At 45.8% G+C, this 19,388-nt stretch overlaps 1 protein-coding gene across 1 annotated transcript in view; it reads right to left on the minus strand.

The window, feature by feature from the left end:
- fancl (FA complementation group L) overlaps positions 1-11,152 on the minus strand; it is a 22,099-nt gene extending 10,947 nt beyond the window's left edge. The window contains exons 1-6 of the mRNA XM_068727685.1: positions 10,961-11,152; positions 10,372-10,430; positions 8,871-8,931; positions 8,355-8,411; positions 7,902-7,999; positions 1,682-1,778 (exon numbers count right to left, since the gene is read on the minus strand). Coding sequence (XP_068583786.1) covers positions 1,682-1,778; positions 7,902-7,999; positions 8,355-8,411; positions 8,871-8,931; positions 10,372-10,430; positions 10,961-11,047 — 459 coding nt within the window. The 5' untranslated portion in view covers positions 11,048-11,152. The remainder of the gene's footprint in view (positions 1-1,681; positions 1,779-7,901; positions 8,000-8,354; positions 8,412-8,870; positions 8,932-10,371; positions 10,431-10,960) is intronic.
- Between the last annotated feature and the right edge of the window lie 8,236 nt (positions 11,153-19,388).

The raw sequence follows: 19,388 nt of genomic DNA on the forward strand, positions 1-19,388 counted from the left end.
CATCCTGCTGGGACCCTTAACTTTAGCATGGTCAGTCCATCCTGCTGGGACCCTTAACTTTAGCATGATCAGTCCCTCCTGCTGGGACCCTTAACTGTACAAAGGTCAGTCCCTCCTGCTGGGACCCTTCACTGTACAAAGGTCAGTCCCTCCTGCTGGGACCCTTAACTGTACAAAGGTCAGTCCCTCCTGCTGGGACCCTTAACTTTACAATGATCAGTCCCTCCTGCTGGGACCCTTAACTGTACAAAGGTCAGTCCCTCCTGCTGGGACCCTTAACTGTACAAAGGTCAGTCCCTCCTGCTGGGACCCTTAACTTTACAAAGGTCAGTCCCTCCTGCTGGGACCCTTAACTTTACAAAGGTCAGTCCCTCCTGCTGGGACCCTTAACTGTACAAAGGTCAGTCCATCCTGCTGGGACCCTTAACTGTACAAAAGTCAGTCCCTCCTGCTGGGACCCTTAACTGTACAAAGGTCAGTCCCTCCTGCTGGGACCCTTAACTTTACAATGGGATGATGTCACTAACATAAACAAACTGAGAAGCTAGAAAACTTGTTTTGGCTCATACACTCAGTGAGCAATTTCCCATTCAGGTGTATGGGGGCCATCTGTTTGAGTCCAGTAGTAGTGGTTTGTATAGTACACCCATGCAGTCTGCGGGACAAATGCTTTTTGGGTTTGCAGCGATCTTCTTGTTGAGGAACTGCAGTTGGCCACTGGAGCCTGCAGCTCTTAATGCATCTAAACAATTTACAGACCAACTTCCTGGTTTACCGCTAACCTTCCATGTAGTGCCACGTTGTAATAAGCTTGACTCGTCCTTTAAGGGTTTGTTGTTGTAATGGGGAACTGGGACTCGTGTGGATCCTTGAGTCTATTTCTCTACGCGTGGGGGGCGAATTCACAAAGATTGCAGCTGCTGATAGCGCCATGAACTAAGCATCACTTGCATCCGCGATCTGCTTCCGAATCACGAGAGATATTTCGCTGATGATATCACGGCAAACAGACGTAAAGTTTTGCAGCCGAGTCCAATTTGGCAAGAGGCTGTTTTCTTGCAGAGCAGTGAAGAGTGCATTTAACCCTTTGTTACACGTTTCTTTTGGTTCTATCAGTGAGGGTTTAGAGCAATCTTTTTATGAATCGGTACCTCAAGTCTTTGACTGCTACAGTCTAGTCTACATGCATCTACAATTCAAAACTAAACTCTACCGAAACCATTATGTGTTCCCCGAACCAAATTATAATAAATACTCCTGCCACCTCTTATCCGACAGTTTGTAGATCTGTATTCCGCTGCCGTCCCCGGCCTGCAGCAGGGAGCAGAGACAGCGGCTATGCAGATGAGCGTGGGTGTCCCGGTTCTCTCGATGCATAGAGGAAGGTCTTTCCATCACGTTTTATCTGCGCTACATCTCAGCCACAGCGGGTTCTCGTGGCTCTCCGCACCCTCTCCAGTTTGACCCAGATTTAAGGGGCACAGACGAAAATCACTGATGCGCTATCGGCAAATTCAACATCCCAAAATGCATTTGGTGGATCGGCTGTAGGGTCAACATGGAGCTGTGGAGTGTTCCATTTGATGGTGAATAATTTTCCATGTGAAAATGATCCAGTCCTTACAGTAAACTGTGTGTGTGTGTGTGTGTGTGTGTGTGTGTGTGTGTGTGTGTGTCTTACCTTAGACTTGAGTTTAACAGTGAGAACGTGCTGCCTTCCAGAGGAGTCCTCCGCCTTCAGTCTCAGCGTTCTGAACTCGGTGTCGATGAAGAGCAGCCTGCGGATGCGTTCACAATAAATCAACGGTACGCAACACTGTAAACTGCCAGCGGCCATCATCCGTCATTAATCAAAGCAGCAGAGAGCAATATTGAGACATCAACTCTGCCTTTAGATTTATCACTCCGGGTGCTGACGCGGTGACATTACATCAGGCTACAGCTCTGCAGTCATGCCCCAAATACAGGCATTACTACGGCTGCATTATTTTCCAGTAAGCGGCCTTTTATTGCTCTAATGCAGGAATATAACGAAACCAATCACGCTGAGGCTGGGGGCATTATTATCATCTGAGTCACCACAGAACATGCTTTCTAATAAAACTGTGAGCAAACACACCGACTGTGTGTACACTCTGTTCATCGCACAGTCCTACAATAACTAGTACCAAAACCAAACCCACAGACAGTCCTCACAAGAAAGGACTGTCTGTGAGTCTCTCTGTCTGTCCTGAGTCCTTCACACAGCTCGAGCTACTTCCTACTCGCCGTATTGCTGGGAACCCACTGATGTGCAGCGTCGATGGAGTTGGTGCAGTTGGGACACGGTCGACATGAATAAACTTTGAATAATAAAGCGATAGGGGGCGGGGCCAGCATATCGTCCATCGGGCCTTTACAGAATGCGGCTCACTGACTGCTGCTGGATCCTGGATTCACTAACTCCACAACCAAACCTCACTTGAGCAAAGCTGCAAAGAGCCATGCCACAAACGGCCACTGCAGCTGTGAACCACAGTCCTCTCTCCCATAGTTACCGACTACTACAGGTTAGCAGTTAACCTCGACTACTACAGGTTAGCGGTTAACCTCGACTACTACAGGTTAGCGGTTAACCTGAGACTACTACAGGTTAGCGGTTAACCTCGACTACTACAGGTTAGCGGTTAACCTCCGACTACTACAGGTTAGCGGTTAACCTCCGACTACTACAGGTTAGCGGTTAACCTCAACTACTACAGGTTCGCGGTTAACCTGAGACTACTACAGGTTAGCGGTTAACCTCCGACTACTACAGGTTAGCGGTTAACCTCGACTACTACAGGTTAGCGGTTAACCTCGACTACTACAGGTTAGCGGTTAACCTGAGACTACTACAGGTTAGCGGTTAACCTCCGACTACTACAGGTTAGCCGTTAACCTCGACTACTACAGGTTAGCGGTTAACCTCCGACTACTACAGGTTAGCGGTTAACCTCCAACTACTACAGGTTAGCGGTTAACCTCGACTACTACAGGTTAGCGGTTAACCTGAGACTACTACAGGTTAGCGGTTAACCTCGGCTACTACTGGTTAGCGGTTAACCTTGACTACTACAGGTTAGCGGTTAACCTCCGACTACTACAGGTTAGCGGTTAACCTCGGCTACTACAGGTTAGCGGTTAACCTCCGACTACTACAGGTTAGCGGTTAACCTCGACTACTACAGGTTAGCGGTTAACCTCGACTACTACAGGTTAGCGGTTAACCTCCGACTACTACAGGTTAGCGGTTAACCTTGGCTACTACAGGTTAGCGGTTAACCTCGGCTACTACTGGTTAGCGGTTAACCTTGACTACTACAGGTTAGCGGTTAACCTCCGACTACTACAGGTTAGCGGTTAACCTCGGCTACTACTGGTTAGCGGTTAACCTCCGACTACTACAGGTTAGCGGTTAACCTCCGACTACTACCGGTTAGTGGTGGACAGTCACTTAACAGGTGGCGGAATTTCCCTTTCGGGTGAGTCCACATCTTCAAGCTGGAGTCAACCTGTTAATCAGAGAGCTAATCTAACCTATTGAGGCCAAGGACTAAACGCTCATCGATGCTCCGCCCAACACCGCTGTCAGATCTACTGCGAGGAGTCACATCCTGAAGACAAAAAGACTCATCAGAGACGCCGTGCATTACGATGGACGCCGCCGTATATCTGCCCAGGATTTATGGAGTGTGTTAGCCAGGAGTGATGTGAGCAGGGATGACACACACACACTTAGGGGAAGTGATGGAATGATGGGAGACCGTCTCCAATGAGCCCGATTCATTTCAGTGTCTGCCTCACTTGCAATCAAACGCCAGCGAAGGGCAATGGCACTGAGGTGTCACGTGCACGCCAACGCCAACGCCAATCGAGACTCCCTCCTTCCATGCTGACCGGACAGACACACACACACACACACACACACACACACACACACACACACACAAACAAACAAACAAACAAACAAACACACACGTCACCTATCAGGGTGAAATTATTTAGTTGCAGATCAGAACTTCTTGAACAGACAACAGAGACGGTTGTCCTCAGGTACACACAGAGTGCAGCCCATAAAGAGCCCATTACCGCTAACAGCAATAAACACACGAGCCTGTGAAGCATGACCGTTTAATAAAGTGGAGGAAGTGACAAGCATCCAAATGAACACATCAATAAGTAAGCGGTTGAGTCGTTGAAATGAAGTGCTGCTGGTTTGCAGAACACGTGAATAAAAGAATGCAGCGTCTCGTTTCTGTATTATATTTCACTCGTGACACTCGAGTGTTCATTTGTATTTCTGCAGTCTGGTCGCTCTAATGGGTTTTTGGCAGATATTAGACATTATAACACCTTTTTAAAGTCAGCTGGGATTACGTGTTTTACCACCCACTGCTACCTGCAGGGTGCTAGCAGTCACACTATACCTATGACAGGTTCAATGACCGTGTACATTCTGGATCTATGGAGTTGGCTTTGTAGCAATTCATCCAATTAAAATCAAGTACAAATCTACTTGTTGGATTCAAATCCTTTTGTATAAATTATTTAATTGAATAAGGTTGAAGCATTCAAATGTGCAGCTAACTTCAAACGTTTTCTAAATCTGTAAATCACCACCACGATGATGTGTTCACTGACATGAGTAGAACTACAACTCTGTCATGATGTGTTCACTGACATGAGTAGAACTACAACGCTGTCATGATGCGTTCACTGACATGAGTAGAACTACATCTCTGTCATGATGCGTTCACTGACGAGTAGAACTACAACGCTGTCATGATGCGTTCACTGGAATGAGTAGAACTACAACGCTGTCATGATGCGTTCACTGACATGAGTAGAACTACAACGCTGTCATGATGCGTTCACTGACATGAGTAGAACTACAACTCTGTCATGATGCGTTCACTGACATGAGTAGAACTACAACTCTGTCATGATGCGTTCACTGACATGAGTAGAACTACAACTCTGTCATGATGCGTTCACTGACATGAGTAGAACTACAACTCTGTCATGATGCGTTCACTGACATGAGTAGAACTACAACTCTGTCATGATGTGTTCACTGACATGAGTAGAACTACAACTCTGTCATGATGCGTTCACTGGAATGAGTAGAACTACAACGCTGTCATGATGCGTTCACTGACATGAGTACAACTACAACTTTGTCATGATGCGTTCACTGACATGAGTAGAACTACAACTCTGTCATGATGCGTTCACTGACATGAGTAGAACTACAACTCTGTCATGATGCGTTCACTGACATGAGTAGAACTACAACGCTGTCATGATGCGTTCACTGACATGAGTAGAACTACAACGCTGTCATGATGCGTTCACTGACATGAGTAGAACTACAACTCTGTCATGATGCGTTCACTGACATGAGTAGAACTACAACTCTGTCATGATGCGTTCACTGACATGAGTAGAACTACAACGCTGTCATGATGCGTTCACAGACATGAGTAGAACTACAACTCTGTCATGATGCGTTCACTGACATGAGTAGAACTACAACGCTGTCATGATGCGTTCACTGACATGAGTAGAACTACAACGCTGTCATGATGCGTTCACTGACATGAGTAGAACTACAACTCTGTCATGATGCGTTCACTGACATTAGTAGAACTACAACTCTGTCATGATGTGTTCACTGACATTAGTAGAACTACCACTCTGTCATGATGCGTTCACTGGAATGAGTAGAACTACAACTCTGTCATGATGCGTTCACTGACATTAGTAGAACCCAGACCCACTCTGTGAGTCAGAGTGGGAGCTGACAGACGGTAGCAGAGTCCGAGGTGACTCTGACTTCGGGGTCAGTTGAAGTTATGTTTTTTAGGGCAGTGGTGAAAAACAGTCCATGTGGGAGGGGCCCCTCGACGGCGTATCGAGCATCTGCGATGGTATCGGTGCGTCACTAACAAACACACACTGAGGTCTCGCACCCGGGACGGCGAGGACGAGCCGCTACTTGGCCGTGATGGAAACAGCGTGACAGTCGAGACGTCCTGCCGGGAAGACTGATGAGAGCATCCCATCTGCACCCCACCGCCGAGAGAGCTCCTTCCACACGCTGCACGCCACGCACATTAGTCCTGTGTGTGTGTGTGTGTGTGTGTGTGTGTGTGTGTGTGTGTGTGTGCGCGCATGTCTCTGAATGCTGTTTTGGTCAACAATGTGATTAATGAACAGTGAGAACGTATGTGCCGCGCCGCTTGTGTTTAAGAAATTCACATGCAAAATGAAGGCATGCATGACGCATAACATGTATGTGACCCTCAAGTGCACACACACCTATATGCTAATGAATTAGCTGGGTCTGCAGTCTAACTGTGCTAACAGGGTCATTCTCATTACGTACTGCATACATCCTAACCCCGTCAGTGATTGCACCTACATCCCATGACTACAGGAGGAGTCATCAGCTGTAGAAACAATAAGTAGAGCGTCTGATGCCTCAGCAGACTGTGGCCGTGATGAGCCCTGGAAGCTCCCGGGTCACCTTTTTGTTTTGGGGGGAGGGAGGGGAGGGAAGGGGGAGTGATGGCGGCCGACCTACTTGACCCCGGTTTTTCCATTAATTAACACGTAGCGCGCCATCTCCAGCCAATTAAGATGGCCGCGCTCCGGCATGCGGGTGATGGAGACGCAGAGAGAAGAGGAAGACTCACTTACCTGAACCAATCAGCAGACAGCATTACGGCTGAAGAAGCCCTGGTGGCTATTAGCACGGGCCCACGCCAATTAAGACGCTAAGCGAATCTCGAGTGCTTTGGAGATTGAGGCCCACTGTGTGTAATGCCTCCCGACCGTAACGCGACACCCAAAGCGATGTTGGTCCCATTTCCAGCGTAAAGCATACCTTCGCCCCCCCCCCCCCCCTCCTATTAAAACCTGAGAGTCTTCAATTAGAGCCATTTGCATTTTGCTAATATCATAATTGTAGCCGTGGTCATTAATAGGAAAGTGGAAAATGAGTGTAGTAGTCGAGACTTAATCCGAGCTGGGGGAGAAGAGATGTCTCGTCTCCCCCCCCCCCCCACCCCCCCGATGGCATTAGCTGGGCCTGTCGCTGCGCGTGGGCTGAGAGTTATTAAATGTGACCTGGATTTAACTATAACTCAATAACTAAAAATAAGGAAGTCATTAAGAGCCATTTGTTAATGCGGAGCTGTGTTGTTGCAGGCTCTCTCCAATCAGTTGAGACTGCTGGGGGGGTGGGGGGGGGGGGACTGCTCCATATAGCCGGTTAAAGCACCAGAGCTTTGTAGCCGTACACCTCGGTATGTTAATCTTACCTCTGGGGAAAACACACATACATTTAAAAGAATATAAACCAATAAGTTACACTTCCAATACTCATTTCTCTTAATCTCTTGGTTGCTTGTTTTTGGCCCACAAACTCTGAGGCGTACGTGAAGAACAGAAAGTTCGTCTCTTTCAGCCCTCAAACAGAGTCTGGCGTTTTGTAGGCCAACCCGGGAAGTTCGCATTGCACCGTTTCCTCCACACAAAAAAAAGCCAATTTCTCCATTGGATTATGGATTATTGCAGAAAAATAAGATCTGCTGCAAAACACAAGCTTTTTGTTACCGACACGGTTTTGTTCATCAAGATAACCTTCACGGATGAACACCACTTCCATCAGGTAAAAAGCTTTGATATAAACGGCTATGAGCTACACCCGCCACATGAGTATAGTGCGATATATATATATATATATATATATATATATATATATATATATATAAGTAAATGAGGAACCGGCTCCGTGACCGCGGTGTCAGGTCCTCCAGACTCTCTCCAGGAAGAGGAACCTGTTGGGTGCTACAGGTGTTCTCAAAGTGACTCACCTGCCCCAGCCGAGGGTCTCCATCTCAGAGATGAGCTGGGAGTAGTACTGTGGAGGCGGGACGGAGCGGCACTCGGGACGGCTTTTCAGACCCACTTCCTGCAACGGCAGAGAGAAGGCTTCTCATTTTAAACCCGATTACGTTATTATAGATACGTTACCATGATTCTAATGTCAAAATATGAACACCGTCACATCGCGACTTCCACGCTCTGCGCCACCATCTGTCTACGAAAAGCAAAATAAATGGAGCGACGCTGAATCGGGGCCAAGAAGTGTCCCGTCTTTGTTCGGTGGCGAGCGCAGAGGTGGTTACACTTTTCATTCGTCTCACAAAATATACACGTGTGCCTCATTATCAAGGCTATTGATGCCCGAAGGTTCCCATTTACTTCCTATTCAGAAAGCAACAATGTCAAAGTGACCGCGCCAACCACGGCGTCATTCTCCTCACCAGGACCGTCTTCAGCTCCAGAATGAAAGTGACGAGGTCGGCCGCCTGCCGCAGCCTCTGTGAGGAGTCAAAGCAGAGAGGACACTTCTTCAATGGTGGGCATAATGAAGTGACAGTGTCTGTTTCTTCCTCTAGCCAGCCATTCAAATCAAACACAGTGTTTGTGATTAATGGGGGCTGCCACCAGCTTTAATAATTAATGATAGCTTAAAGGCTGTGAAAATAATGAACTTTGCAGCCCGGGGTGAAATATCAATCTCATCCAAATAACCCTGAGGGGCAGCATAACAAATAGGGACATTTTCCAGACGATGTTAATTAAACAGTGGAAAATATTTTTTTTTTCTTCTGCTTCCGAGTGAGGCCAGCCTGATGGAAACACAAAGGGGCCAGAGCGACATGACAAGAAATATGAAACACAACAATCCATCTGACCTCAATAAGAGCAGGCAGACGCATCACCACTAATAACACAAACGCATCATCACTAATAACTCAGACTCGTCTTCATTTTACCTGCTTCACGATGTGCTCGTAGCCCTGCAACAGCTGTCTCAACTGCCAACAGCAGTGCAGCCTGCAAGACCAAAGCCAGGAATTAGTAGACGTTCATGAACGCAATGATGACCTTCGTGAACGTAATAACGACGTTTGTGAACGTAATGATAACGTTCGTGAACGTAATAATGACGTTTGTGAACGTAACGATGTTCGTGAACGTAGTGATGACGTTTGTGAACGCAATGGTGACGTTCGTGAACGCAATGGTGACTTTTGTGAATAATGACGTTCGTGAACGCAATGGTGACTTTCGTGAACGTAATAACGACGTTTGTGAATGATGACGTTCATGAACGCAATGACGACGTTTGTGAATGATGACGTTCGTGAACGTAACAATGGCGTTCGTGAACGTAATGATGACATTCGTGAACGCAATGATGACGTTCGCGAACGTAATAATGACGTTCGTGAACGCAATGATGTTCGTGAACGCAATGATGACGTTCATGAACGAAATGACGTTCGTGAACGTAATAATGACGTTCGTGAACATAATAATGACGTTCGTGAATGATGACGTTCGTGAACATAATAGTGACGTTCGTGAATGATGACGTTCGTGAACATAATAATGACGTTCGTGAACATAATAATGACGTTCGTGAATGATGACGTTCGTGAATGATGACGTTCGTGAACATAATAATGATGTTCGTGGATGTAACAATGACGTTCGTGAACATAACGATGACGTTCGTGAGCGCAACGATGACGTTCGTGAACGCTGTGACGTTCGTGAACGCAATGACGTTCGCGAACGTAATGATGACGTTATTGAATGATAACATTCGTGAACGCAATAGTGACGTTCGTGAACGCAATGACGTTCGCGAACGTAATAATGACGTTCGTGAATGTTAACGTTCGTGTACGTAATAATGACGTTCATGAATGCAATGTTGACATTTGTGAACGCAATGACGACTTTCGTGAACGCAATGACGACGTTCGTGAACATAATAATGACGTTCGTGAATGATAACGTTCGTGAACGTAATAATGACGTTCACGAATGATAACGTTTGTGAACGTAATAATGACGTTCGTGAACGTAATAATGACGTTCGTGAATGCAATGATGACATTTGTGAACGCAATGACGACTTTCGTGAACGCAATGACGACGTTCGTGAACATAATAATGACGTTCGTGAACGTAATAATGGGACGTTTGTGAATGATGACGTTTGTGAACGTAACAATGACGTTCGTGAACGTAATAATAACTTTCGTGAACGCAATGACGACGTTCGTGAACGTAACGATGACGTTCGTGAACGTAACGATGACGTTCGTGAACATAATAATGACGTTTATGAACATGATAATGATGTTCTGAACATAGTAATGATGTTTATGAACATAATAATGACGTTTATGAACATAATGACATTTATGAACATATATTCCTGGGTCAGGTACCCTGTTCAGAGACAAGAGGGTCCGTTCATACCTGGCTCCTTTAAGTTGACCGTCTGGAGGAAGCAGCACTCTCAGCCTGAAGTCTCGTTCCTGTCAGAGTAAGAGAGGAGACATCATGACATCATGGCAGACACCACCTCAACTATATTATGAAGTCAAGTGACTATTTACAAAAGTCACGGTTCAAACAATATCCAGCTGCATTATTTAATAATCCCTAAAAGTGACTCAGAAGAAAACAAAATAAAATGCGTGCGCACCACATCTGAATGAGCAACATAAACTCTTCAATGCAGCATAAAGCAGACATAGAAAGTAACCAGTTTAAATGGAGCTTTTTACATTGCTCTGCTCAGTCAGCGATGACGTAGCACTGACGTAATAACATACATGTATAAGTGACGTCTTTGGAACAGTTACAGTAGCGGTGAGTTATTGAATAACTAAAAGTTTTCTCTGCAGTGCTCGAGACACATATGCCGAATTCATCAGCGGTTCATGACGTCCGTTAAAAGCCTTTAAGTTGTATTCTACCGACCGTGTAGATCCACAGAGAGCAACCGTTAAACGGACGTTTGTTTGGACGTAGTTAACGTTAACAGGAAGACACGTGAACGTACCAGCACCGTGATGAATCCGTCGTAGAGCGTCTTCTGCCCGTTGAGAGGGAACAGCAGCGGGTTGTCTTTGACCAAGGCGCTCTCCATCGCACCAGTTATACACACATGTACATATATATGTATCTGTAACACAGTAACTATACCGTTAAGTTCAGTTTAGCAGGACGAGCCGAGGTGACGCACAGTCCCGCCATGAAACCCAAAACAGGTGACGTCACGGCGCTGCCTTCAGTGACTTATACAAATGCCGGAATTCAGAATTAAACACTTGTTGATGAGACCGTCGATCATTTGTGTGACGCAGGTTAGTGTTGTAGTGTCAGTGCTTACAGGGGCCCGTTCAGCCATTATTCATAAGCGCTTTAAAGCAGCAAAGTAAGAAGAACACTGTATATGACATGGAGTATTAAAGTTGCATTATGACCTATGATTTGTTTCTATTTTTGTGTTGATTGTTGTTGATTGTTTAATGTTATTGTAACCCTCTGATATGGTACTGTTTTAATATAGCTTATTGTAACGCAAATTACGTAGCCAATCACGGACTGCGCGCTGTAATATGGGTTGTTATGTTGGTTATTGTGTTCACGAACGTCGTCATTCACGAACGTCGTCATTGCGTTCACGAACGTCATCATCTAATAAACTATTGCAGTTGTTAAAACTAACAACACTGTAAATAATTCAAAGTGACATATGATGTCTTAATATGATTCAATTAATGGTTGTATTCAAATTGTGATTTGTACAACAGAAGAAATATTTTAGTTTTAAGGTTCATGTTCATCCATTATTCCTTGTGGTCTTATTTTAGGTCAGGTTTTGTGAGTCCGGATCACCTGTACAGTTGATGGTAAGCTACAGGATGAACTCCGTGAACTCTTCTGAGGAATGAACTGAACCCCTCTGGCTTATGAACTTAATTATCTATTTTTGTATGTAATTAATGAATGTTTTGTTTGAAATGCAATGCCTGGTTAAACGTACCTGTGACTCTCAGTGGTTCCTTTGCTCCGTAGATGAGCCTGGCATCCAAAAACATTAAAACTGCTCCATAAAATTCCTTTTTACTTTAACAGAAGATCACACGTTACATTATGCACCACCCACCATGTCAAATTCCTTGTATGTGCAACACACCTTGGCAAATAAAGGGTTCTGATTCTGATTCTGATGATGACACAGAAAGCTCTTTTTAGAGCAGGTGACCGTCTTTAACTGGGCTTCTTTGTTCTGCTGGTCTTTCACTGACCCCTGCTCGGGTTTGCACTGCGTGGGTTGATACGCAGGATGTTCATGAGAGGAGACGCTGTGACTGACTGAATAACCACAGCACGGTCACATTATTCTGCTGAAATATGCCATAAATGTGATATAAGATGAAAGCAGAGCGAGCTACCGTGTGTCCTAAAGCTATGAAATCATGATTTCTCATAACATAGGATAGAGATTTATGCAAATTGTAAATGCTCACGTAAAAGGTGTTTAAGGTGTCATCTTCAGTTTATAAATGTCTCTCATTAGACTTCTTCCTCACTTCTGTCTCACTTTCACTTTTCTTTTTGGAATAATGTTGCAATAAAGTTAAACACACTTCTTTAGTATGTAGCAGACATGGAGAATGAAATTAGGTTTTTTTTCAATTTCAATAATTAACATCAAAGATCAATATTTTTGTTGAACAGATAACGAGGAGCAGCTCTCATCACATGACCTGGCCATGACGATCTCTGTCTTTATATGCCATCTGCGCTGGTGGATGGATACAGTCTGATGAAGTATGTTGATTATGAATAAATTAAAATTTAAAGAACACGATACTTTTACATGAAATGCTTGAGTTTTCTCCTGAGTGGGATCATTATCATGCCGACTGTTAGCTGTCGGTTGGGTCGCTACCGCCGTGCCCGTTGTCTGGGTTTTGATTGGGCGGCGGCTAGATGCTAATCTCATTATGGTAACGGAGCGGGATGTAGCTTAAAGTACAGGAACATGACTGTATAACTAATATTATAAAAAAAAAATTGTTGGCACAACTGGATTAGTAAACCTCAAATCTGCTGTTGCTCCAGAACTGTTTGCTCACCGTTGACATGAACATTTAAGCTAACAGATGTGTGGTGGTTACCAGGCGTGAAGCCAAAGTGTCTTAAAGCTGCATTCTCTCTAGTGTCCACCAGGGGGCGACTCCTCTGGTTGTATAGAAGTCTAGTCTAAAATGACTCTACTTCTCTCTTGATTTATTCCCTCAGTAAACATTGTAAACATGAGTTTATGGTCTCAATCTCTAGTTTACAGTCTTCTTCAATACAGCATGATGTTCATTTAGTACATTATGCTCCATTTAGAGTCAAACAGACCATAAAGCAGGGGATGCTTTAGGGGCGGGGCTACACAGTGATTGACAGGTCTCTCCCAGAGATATATACGGCGTCTCTACGTCACTCCTCCTCAGTCCTAATATGGTCACTTCCTGTCCATTGACTGCAAAAAAAACCCAATATGGCGACGGACGTAATCCAAGACAGCGACGGCTACTTCTTGCATTCAGTCTACGGTCGTTGGGGAACAACACTATTCATTTGAAGTCGTGTTACTGGCGACTTGATGAATTTAATCCACTGATTTTTTTTTTATATCACCGCTGGGCGTAAGCCTGTGAGGAGATCATGCGTTCAGTTGTGTCCGTGTGTGCGCGCATCTGTTTGTCTGTCCAGGGTAATCTCGTAAACTACTGGACCCATCAGCCTCATACTCATTCATGATGCTCAAGGACCTCTCGAGGTTGCGGTCTGCAGTTTGATTCCATACCCGATATGTTACGATCTACTACAGTTAGGGCACAATACGAGATGAACAAGCAACCCCTTTTTGTCATCTTCGCCGCCATCTTGACTGTAATGAAGAGTGAGATTGAACTCTTCTTTGTTTTGGAGGAGAGAGCGACACACACCTGAGATCTGCTCAGTACGCGTGTTTCTACAGTTTGCTCCATCTTTGGCGTCCACCAACTCTTTTAGCCGCATCACCAGCCAGTCGCTAACTTCTTTCTGCTGTTTGGTGCTGGGCAGCTAACCCACAGTGGGTTTATCTGATCTCTTTTGACTGAAAACAGCTGCTATCTAGAAACCAGGTTGATGAGCGTTCATTAGGAGCGACACCTTTAACATCACACAAAGTCACTTCTTCCCATCGTTGACAAAAGAGTCTTGATTATTGAGCAGCTTTAAGATAACGGTATGAACGATATTGAATGGGCACTCTCTGGCGCTTTGGTCTTGAGACAGTTTTGACCATTTGGGCTTGATCTTGAACTGACGACCACAGCCCTGATATTCAGGACCGCCGCGGGCCACGGAGAACCTCCGCATAATGAACGAAAGCAATCAAACCGTGCGGGTATAAAATTGCCTCAACATATGGCAAACGGAACTCTGGAGATACGGCAAAATTCCGCATTCTAATCCAATCAAAACACGATTGCGACAAGCGACAACGCCCGCTCGTCCTTCGGTTTGTTGTTCCTTCCTTTTTGTTGGAGCTGCCGAGGAGGGAATGTGAATGTGTGATTATACTGTACGGAGGGGAGAGTGTGTCGACGTGTGCCTGCAGAGATTGATGCTTTTTGTTTTTGTCATCCACCTGCTTCAAAGCGGTAAAAAGAAAAGTAGAGAAACGGAGCAGGCAGGCTCACAAACAAGATGGGGGGGGGTGGGTGGGGGGGAGCTCACTGCTCCTCTGATGCACATCTGTTCTGGAGGAATGTCTGAGGGGCTTTCTGTTGTCACGCAAAACCAACACTGAACCTGAGTGTGGGAGTGGGTAAGTGTTGAACGCCGGTTTTTGTTCTCTTTGGGAAATGGGAAGAATGTAAGGCTCTTTATGGGGAGGTTGGTTTAACATCGGCAGAGTGGAACCCCTCCTCTCTCTCTCTCTCTCTCTCGCTCTCTCTCTCTCTCTCTCTCTCTCTCTCTTCGACTCTCCCTTTAGAAATCTCGTCACGGAGGGAGCTAGTAGAACGTGCGGGCGCAGCGGCACACAGCCCGGCTCTAATGGCGTTCCGGGGTGTTGCAAAAGACAAAAAAAGGGCGTCAAAATGTAGCTCGGAGGATAGCGGAGAGGGGGGCATACAGGCGGTGAGCTCTCTGTCTTCTTCTTCTTCTTCTTCTTCTTCTTCTTCTTCTTCTTCTTCTTCTTCTCTGCTCTGGCTTCCGCTCGCCTCCAGCGCCGGGCTCCGTCTGAGAGGAGTGATCTATGAGGCTTTGTTATCACTGGTCCATGGTCACTTCTCTGGGATGCAATTGGCTGGAACTACAGCGTGTGGGTCCTGCACTCTGTTCTCTCTCTCTCTCTCTCTCTCTCTCTCTTTCTCTCTCTCTGTCTGCCTCTCTCTCTCTCTCTCTCTCTCTCTCTCTCTCTCTCTCTCTCTCTGTCTGCCTCTCTCTCTCTCTCTCTCTCTCTCTCTGTCTCTCTCTCTCTGTCTGCCTCTCTCTCTCTCTCTCTCTCTCTCTCTCCCTCTCTCTCTCTCTCTCTCTCTCTCTGTCTCTCTGTCTCTGTCTTTTTTCAGCACCATTTTGATTATGTTATGTGTTTTTTATGATAATAATAATAATCTGAATAAGGTATTGCATGATTTCTCTTTTAGTGTTTTACTCTCGTTTCTATCCTGAGAACACAAGCAGACTAATAGATGAATCTGTACATCTGTAATATTTGACAGACATTTGTACACATGCTGTACACACAATAGTAACAGGTACTTCCTAATATATTCCTGTACTTCCTGATATATATTTCCTGATATACGAACACAGTCAAAGATTCCTTCCTCACCCTTTATGTTATCCACACGACAAGTGTCTATTTTTAGGATCCTTCTTTTTAAAGCATAACTAATTCATGCATCCGTGTGTGTATGTTTGGCTTGAGCTGAAATCCATGACGCATGCTTTATCCTGGCACGCACACACACACACACACACACACACACACACACACACACACACACACACACACACACACACACACACACACACGCCCAAACACACACACACGGATTCGGCCCTACATCACAGCGGAACACCTCGTCTTTCCGCGAAGACAAATTGCGAGTGAAGTCGCCACCAACTATCACTTTCCTCTCCAAGTGTGTTTACGAGTGTGTGTGAGTGTGTGTGTTTGTGTGTGTGTGAGTGTGTGTGTTTCCAGATAAGTGGGAGCGTGCAGTGTGTGAAGTCTTAGCCGTGGATTACAGGCCTTCACAGATAGGCTTGTATCCAGACTGCTGTCATGACATGAGTTGATGGGATTACAGGAGGCGGTGTCTGTTGTCTGTCCTGCCCCCCCCCCATCCCACTCCACCAGTGGAGGGGAAACTGTGAAACTCAAGGGTCATTTTGTGTGTGTGTGTGTGTGTGTGTGTGTGTGTGTGTGTGTGTGTGTGTGTGTGTGTGTGTAGATCGCTACAGGCTTGTACTTATATTTTTGGTTATGTAGGTTGAAAATAACTGATATTTTATGCAACTTTATGTGCAACATTTAGCAATTTTGACTGTTTACAGTAGAGTCAAATGAAAATTTAAAAAATACCACAGATACGTTTTTGATTAAAGATTTTTTTTTTTGCAGCTTCTGAATCAGAAATTTGACAAACAAATCATTTTTTAGTACGTCTTCATTCGTGGAATAGTTTTAGGTCGACAGGCTTAAACTTGATGAAGGTGATTTGATCAGTTGTTTAGAAACATGTCAGTATTTGCTTATTATAGAAATGTTCTGTTCTCATTGAGAGCTTCCGGGTTTGTCAGAACATCTGGTGCTCTTACATCTTGTGAGGGCTGTTATTTCATTTTTTGACTTTTTCTTGATTTAATAATGAATTGGAAAATAAAATAAAATACATTTTCTCCAGAATTTCACAAGATGTAAACATCATGAAATTATACTTTTATCACAATTGTTTTGTGAAATCAATGTGATGGGGGGAGGGGGGGTATTACACATTGACAACTTCGCAAAGCATTGTGGGATTACCATACTGTTATTCTACAGCACCATACCGCTATAATAATTGGATAGGGCCTTTTACTGTAAAATCACAGTTCAATGCAGTAGAACTACAGCAACACACACACTGCTGCATGTCTCAGTCGTTTGATGCCGTGACTGAGTGTGTGTGAAGTCACAGTGTAACGCTGTCATTTTACTGTAATGTACTGTGAAAATGACACGGTAACATGTCGTGAAAGTAATGCAACCGGAGACGGTAATTTACTGTAAAACGTACACAGCCAAATATTCACGGTGCAGATTCAGGGATAAGGGGAGTAAGAGTGAGCTGCTCGTGACACTGTTCATAGCTCAGTGTCTCCGAGAGTATCACTGTGTTTAATATGTTAACACACACACACACACACACACACACACACACACACACACTTTGCGTTCAGCACTTTATTTTATCAAGAACCCCCCCCCCCCCCGCTACACCTCCACGCACTCGTTACCCTGGGCGAGTCTCCGGCAGCCTTATCCATCGATTACCCAGATCACCTCATCGTCTCCATACACGGGGAAGCGAGCGCGAGCATTGTGGGGCGCAAACGCAAAAGTCCACTCGAGCTGATTAGTGTGTGAAGTGCGCTTGTTAGGCATACTGTGAAGTGCGCTTGTTATACATCCAGCCCTCACGCTTGATTGCTGCCGACGCTTTGCGACCGGCGGCTGCGTTGCGGAGACGCCGCCGGGATGTGATGCACCGGTGACGAATGAAACCCTGAGAGTGCGTTTGGAAAACAAGAAGCGCCAATGGACGTCGGGCAGGTGGCATCTACTCTCTGGATCGCCCTAATAAACTGAACAATAGTACATTAAAATGTCTCCCAGAAAGAACCCATCCAGCACCTTTTTAACTTTACTTCACCCTCACATCTTCTCTCTCTCTCTCACCCACTCTCTGTGCTTGGCAGAGCTCGAGTGGCGCCGACTGAATATGTTACTCCATATGCTGCGTTATTGGACATGCTCCTCCATAATGCATGCATTCCAACGAGAATCCTCCGGTAATTGTGCGACTGAATGTGACACGGGTTTGACGACACGATGTGAATATTATTTGGGGGGGGGGGGGGGGGGGGGGGGGGGTGGTGAAACGTCCCGCTGTGATTCTCCATCTGTGCAGCGCTGGAACGGACCGTCCTCCTCCTTTTTAAGCTTCACTTTTTAAAGGATCAATTCTTTTATTATTGAAGTCGGTCTCGGTAGTGCAGGCTAATACATTCTGCATTGATCCCCCCCCCCCCACTCACCCCCCCAAACCTTTATTGCCATTCCTTCCAGCGACGCCCGCATTTAAAAAAAAATTAAAAAAAGGGAGATCTTCGGCAGAATAAAGATTTTACAAAGTGACTGGAGGACAAATAAGCCCATAAACTGGGGTATTCACATGTTAGCGTGTGTGTGGAAGGAAAGAAAGACGGGGGGGGGGGGGGGGGGTGAGGAGCCCCGGAGTCGCCAGCGGGCGTTTTGAATATCATTACCAGCTTTTGCGGGGAGAAATTGAAATCGCGAGCATAAGGGAAGTACCTGGTAATTAAAAGTGTCTCGCTGCGCCAAGCCTTTGATACCTGCGTGGAGAGCGCTGAGAGCCAGAGCCTCTCTGCCTGGACGGAGATACTGCAGCCGCACAGACATCACTGAGGTCTGACACAAAGCACAGGATGTGAGAGTGTGTTTTGCTCCCCCCCCCCACACACACACACACACACACACACACACACTCTGTCTGGAGGATGTCTGTTGATGACAAGCTGCTGTACGCCGTGTGTGTGTGTGTGTGTGTGTGTGTGTGTGTGTGTGTGCTCTGTTATTACTATGCACATTCCTCTGGCTGGCCCCGTTTAGTCACCACGGTGATGTTAGCTATGAGGCCTGTGACGCGTTTTTTTTTTTTTAAATCATTAATCGTTTTCTGACATCGTACGCAATCGGCTTTATTCATTTGGGCTTCAATCTCCAGACTCGTGGAGGAAGAGAAGCTCACGTTGCTTCCTGCCCCCCCCCCCGCGGAGGAGGCCCGCAGAAACCCGGCGTGACGTCACGGCGGGCCCCCGTCGCAAATCAACCCCCTGAAGCATGCGCTCTCCAGACCCTCATCGAACACATTTGCGCCAGTGAAGCCAGCAGTTGAGGACATTAATGATCTGGACCCGCTGGGGTCTGGGGGGGGGGGGAGAGAGGGGGGGGGCTCCGTGCCCACGGGCCAACCGCTCGATCCCCGATCAAATAGCTTTTTATTAAAATTGTTTGCGAGGCAACACAAATCCATATTGTTTTGCCCGGGACAAGGGGCGCCCATGTGACATATTTATATATATTTTTTCCAGATGAATGCAGAAAATGATTGGTTGATATGCATGAGGGGGGGGAG

The sequence above is a fragment of the Cebidichthys violaceus genome, unplaced genomic scaffold, assembly GCF_023349555.1.
Source record: "Cebidichthys violaceus isolate CVI_PGR_0920_01 unplaced genomic scaffold, fCebVio1.0.p SCAF_10, whole genome shotgun sequence".
Taxonomy (NCBI): Eukaryota; Metazoa; Chordata; class Actinopteri; order Perciformes; family Stichaeidae; genus Cebidichthys; species Cebidichthys violaceus.